General features: G+C 38.0%; 2 protein-coding genes across 2 annotated transcripts in view; one reads left to right on the forward strand and one right to left on the reverse strand.

Moving 5' to 3' along the window:
* The first annotated feature begins 655 nt into the window (after positions 1-655).
* Positions 656-2,636, forward strand: LOC108556437 (protein wntless-like). Its single transcript, XM_017912562.1, is given in 2 exon segments — positions 656-971; positions 974-2,636. Coding segments are annotated over 2 exon segments (1,617 nt in total). The 5' UTR covers positions 656-841; the 3' UTR covers positions 2,461-2,636.
* Positions 2,637-3,425: 789 nt separating this feature from the next.
* Positions 3,426-5,518, reverse strand: part of LOC108556436 — a gene marked incomplete at its 5' end in the record, with an annotated part of 14,838 nt that continues 12,745 nt past the window's right edge. The window contains 5 exons of the mRNA XM_017912561.1: positions 3,426-3,630; positions 3,806-4,112; positions 4,176-4,453; positions 4,511-4,747; positions 4,809-5,079. Of these exons, the coding sequence (XP_017768050.1) occupies positions 3,494-3,630; positions 3,806-4,112; positions 4,176-4,453; positions 4,511-4,747; positions 4,809-5,079 (1,230 nt within the window). The remainder of the gene's footprint in view (positions 3,631-3,805; positions 4,113-4,175; positions 4,454-4,510; positions 4,748-4,808; positions 5,080-5,518) is intronic.

Below are 5,518 nucleotides of genomic sequence, written 5' to 3' on the forward strand. Positions count from 1 at the left end.
TAGGAGTTACGCTCAGGCAGTTGACCGTAATCTCCAGGCTCTCAGGCAATTCAAGCCCAGCCAGCCGACCCGTCCGTCGCCATCTGCGGCCCCTCGTGGCCAAACCAGACCAGCCAGTTATGCAGCAGCTGTTTCCGCCCCCAAGCGATCAGCACTGAAATGTTCACCGATCTCATCCTGGCAATGCAAGCCCTGATGGAGAGGATCACCACCGTCATGCCTGCATTTCGCCACCAAGCCCGATAGATTCAGGTATCCTGAATCACCTGAGAAGAGCCACCGTCAACGATGACATCAATTGTTATCACCGCTTCCGAGACAGCACTTCCTTCCTCCTCCAGCTGAGCCACCAGGCAATCGTCACACCTTCAACGAGAGCCACGTGAGTTTTCACTCACACAACTTTCACCGACATGTTCCGAGAGATAAAAGGCAACGGGATCAATTCCCCACCTAGTCACATTGAGGAAAAAAAAAAAAAATCATCACTAAAAAAAAACTTATATGCAACCGATGAAACAAACTTTTTCCCTTTACATAATCATTTGTCCTTTATGCAACAGATGACGCTTGTTGAACGCGGTTCTTCGGCTTTGATCTGTTGCATATAGGTGGTATGAGCGATGCGGATTCTGCATCTCCAGGAGATTACTCTACCTCTTTCTACCTGCTCTCCATCACTGTCTGCAGGCGGATGGATTGCGGCATTGTTCAAAGGCAATCCGGTTGTGGCGCTCAACGGTGTCTTTCAGTGTTTGGCGCGGTGCAAATGGCGGCTTGAGCGACGCAGAATCTTTTACACCAAATAACTAGTGCTGTTCTACAAAAAAAATCTTCAAAGATGCCCGGTACGATTCTGGAAAACTTGAGCGGAAGGAAGCTGAGTGTTCTGGTGGCCGTATTCCTTATCGGTCAGGTAATATGTTTTTTAATTGGTGGCTTAACAGCACTGTCATGGTACTCGACAATCCTTCCACGGCATGCATCGATCCGCATCCTGAAAATACAGATCCCAGCCGATGGATAGCCAGAGACTGCAAGCAGAAAGTTGAGCTGAGCCACAGGGATAAGATTATTGATAAACACATCACAGCCAAAGATATTGTGTTTGTTGGCGCGATGCCTTTAGGGATGCCTCGGTTGGATTTCTCTCGCTGGCAGCAGAATCTTGTCGGTGTCATCCAGATAGATTTATTGTATGAGAAGGAATTAAAATTGGAGCCGTCCATTGAACTGACGCTGAACGCGAGGCTCTTCTACAAAAACAAAGGGGATACGGAGTGGAAGTACTATAGTCATGCGGAGGAGAAACGTTTGATGGATTGTAGCTTCGATTACGTCGAAGACGCTAACTCTGAGGGGTATCCTTATAATTGCACTACCGTTCCCTTGTTCGAATTGGGCTCGTTGCATCATGATTATTACATGCTGAACCTGCGTCTTCCAGCCGATAAGAAGAGGAACAATATTGGATGGATCAGCGATATACATTTGCATGTTATTCATATGAATGGAGGCTTTACAAGGGTTTGGTTGAGCATGAAAGCCGTCTTCTTCCCGATTATTTTGGCTATAATGACATGGTTCTGGAATCGTGTACACATTCTGCAAAGAACTCCAGCTTTATTAGAGTACATGCTCATATCATTAGGCGGAACATTGGCATTCTTGGATCTACCATTAGAGTTCTTGACTCTTTTCTTCGAAATGCCGTACATGCTTTTGCTGGGCGACATTCGCCAAGGGATTTTCTACGCAATGCTTCTATCCTTTTGGCTTGTCTTCGCCGGAGAGCACATGCTGATCAACGATCAAGGAGAGAAGAACTCTTTGCGTCTCTACTGGAAACATCTTAGCGCCATCGTCATCGGATGTACTTCATTACTGATCTTCGACTTGTGCGAGAGAGGCGTTCAACTCCGAAATCCGTTCTACTCGATTTGGGTTACACCGGTCGGAACTAATCTGGCCTTGTCTTTTATCATTTTAGCTGGAATCTCGGCTGGAATTTATTTCATCTTCCTGTGCTACATGATTTGGAATGTGTTCAGGAACATAAGCATCAAACGCGCCGTCCTTCCAAACATGTCTTCTGCTCGGAGATTGCATTACGAAGGCATCATTTACCGCTTCAATTTCCTTATGCTCGCCACATTGATTTGCGCCGCAATCACCATCGTCTCCTTCATCCTGAGTCAGATCAACGAAGGACAACACAAATGGGACGACAGCATGGACATTGAACTCTCCTCCGCGCTCTTCACCGGAGTCTACGGCATGTGGAATATCTACATATGCGCTATGCTTATCCTTTACGCTCCAAGCCACAAGCAATGGCCTTCGGATCCTATTTGTGGAGAGAACGGAGAAGAGGTAGAATTCAATCGGTTGCCTACTGATTCCAGCCCCAACGAAATATCCTCCCTCACGTCCTTCGCAAGTAAAGCAGCCATAGAATAAAATTTATATATTTGTATTTTTATTTCTCGTAATGTTTATAAACAGTATAAAATAGTGATTATTGTGAGAATCAAAACTTTTCTACCCAGTATTATTCGTCGTGATGTAATTTAATAATTATTTTAATAATTTATTAACAATTTTTACACCCGTAATAAATATATTTATGTATTAAACTGTAGTGCTTTATTTCGTACACCTTTTTATAGCCATTTCAGATAAAAGTTTATTATGAATTCTTCATTTGTATACGTAAATGTATATTCTTACATAAATAAATAAAAAAATACCTTTCTGTACAACTATTGTAAGTAAATTATATAGAATATTAAATGTATAATAGGTTTATGCGAGGCTACATTTTCAACAGTCAAATCTAAAAATAGTCGTGTTAACAGATATTTCTGTAATAAAGTTTAAATAAAAAAAAACATTAAAATAAACATTCTGAAATAGTACTTTGAAATTGAATATTCTTGCTTGCTTAATAAAATGGAACTAGTTTACGATCAAACTTCTAATGGAAATATAAGTTTAAGAAAATACTTTTCAAACGTTTTACGAATAGAACAAATAGTTTAATTTTTTTGTTGTTAACCTGTGGCAAGTTCACATTTGATAATCATATTTTAAAAGACAGATTAAAACTTAATTTTAAAAAATGCTGAGCATAAGTTTACAATATTATCAGTATTTTGACATTTTTATGTAATTCATTAAACATACAGATTTGTTAATTAAAAATTAATATTACGTTATCAACTTTTAATTTTTAAGTAAACATTGAAATTTATCAAAATGCAAAAAAAAAAGAGATTATTATATTTATAAATTTGCGTGTGATTTTTAGTAATTTTAATTAAAATGAAAGAATTAACAATTATAAAAACAATGCTTTATTTAATTAAAGTTTATAATATTTAAATATAAAACGAATAGAATAAATATTTAATTATATCTAATAAAGTAAGCGTGTGTGATAATTTGAAATATTTACAAATTGTAATACTTAATTAAAAGGAGTGACCATAAGTTAAACGTCAAAGTCGCTGTAAGAACCAGGAGTAGAAGGACTGTCCAGATTACTGGATGAACTATTAATACTCTCGCACGCCTCCAAGAACAATTCCGGGTTCACCATTTCCATTACTCTCCAAGCCAAGGTTTTACCTTTAAATAAATAAGATAAGTATAAATCATCTATTTCCATCCACAAAAAAAAACAAACAAACAACTTAGTTATACTTTCTAATAAATGCTTATTTTAATACTGTTCCAATTATATTTGACTACATTATTTTCTTTTTCAAGTCCGTGCTACAGTAGAGGTAGAATATTTTATTACCAATGACGGCATTATCCTTGATGGTATCGGAATCCTCGCAATAATGGAGCGCAGCTTTTCTTAAGCTCTCGCACTTGCATTGGTCGGCGAGTAAAAGGATATTGGCTACATTGTTAGGTGTGATCGTCTCCAATAGAGCCCTTTCGCAGAGAGTCTGCAATCCAGGGATGCAGAACTTCACGCTTAGCGAAAGCAGTTTCCCGCAAAGCGCGTCTATACCATCCACCTTATCGGTGTACATATAGCGGAACAGCTCCTTCACCAAGCTATAATTAATTTCCTTTAAATCCAATTTGTACTTAAATTGCTGCAAGAATAAAAAAATCATGTAATGTAATAAATTTTGATCGGTGTGTTTTAATTTATTTACATCATTGTCGTTCTGTGACATGAGCATAACTGCTAACATCGGGCTGCGCGCTTTTATAATCAGACTGTTCACTTTGAGATTGGTTTCCCTGCTGTTTTCGGAATTCAGACTATCGTCTGATCTTAAGATGTCCTCGGGATCAACGCCGCACTCAACTAGAGTATCGACGTATTCGTCGCCAGTTTTGTTCATGATCCTTGCCAGATCCTGAGACAGATTGTGCCTTTCCTCTTCCGTTTGGATGATCTGTATTTTAACCAAAATACTAACATCGTTATCTGCGAAAGTTAAACATCAGACAACTAATATTCAATGGTTTCTCCTGTGAACAGTACCATTGTCTATGTGCCTATCTAATATCCCTAAACTCTTGTAGCCTACGGAGAGTAGTTCTTGGGTGTTCTCTAAATTGAGCACCACGTTGGCTATGGGACAGCACTCCCAATGTCTGATGTTTGCATCCCAAACACCGAACTGGAATCTGACCCGAGCCTGACTCATTTCCTCCGTCTCGCATCCTGTCAAGTTTAAACAAACGACTAACGGGTTCAGCACCTTCTTTCCGTTAGGTCCTAAAAACGATTCAAACTATTATTAAAACAAATATTAGGTTTTTATTGTATAATAGTTTACCTTTCCAAAATCTTATAGATATGTTCCAGGAGGTGGTGACGCCGTTGACGGAGCAATGGAATACGGGACTGTCGATGGAATCGCGTTTGGCTATGGTTTTGTGGAACTTCTTAATGCGCCACTTCTTGCGAAATACGATTTCCGATGCTTGAGGTACCTCGAGCTCCTCTTCGACGGCGCCGACGATGGGGTCGAGAGTTTCGCGTTTTGGCCTCGAACGACCTCTCAATCTGTTTGGCACCCGATTTGGATCTAAAATTAGAGAGTATTTTTAGGTTTACTCACAAAATACAGTTCGGTAATATTCATCATAATGCTAGGTAATAGTTAATTTAGTTGATTTCTCAAATTTCGATTATTTCAACCTATTTACTTTACATCTAAGACAGCGAAGATGAAACATTCAAATATTGGAATATATATTTGTTCATAAATTTTCATTTACAAAAGATAATAATTTCAATATTAATAAACTATCGAATATTGATCAAAATTTCATTCATTCAAATATTTTTAATAGAGCAACTGACAGAAGTCTTTCTACCTTATAATTAAAAATAATATTTATTGTAACAATCCCAAATATAGAAATAAAAAGTAATTAACAAAAAACAATTATGATGATGATCAATTTTTATATTGATGCAGTAATATATTATAATTAATTAATTTGTTAAGAAAAAAGTACACAATCCCTTTTTCTTTTGTGA

This window comes from Nicrophorus vespilloides, unplaced genomic scaffold (assembly GCF_001412225.1).
Source record: "Nicrophorus vespilloides isolate i.1.1-1 unplaced genomic scaffold, Nicve_v1.0, whole genome shotgun sequence".
In the NCBI taxonomy this organism is placed as follows: Eukaryota; Metazoa; Arthropoda; class Insecta; order Coleoptera; family Silphidae; genus Nicrophorus; species Nicrophorus vespilloides.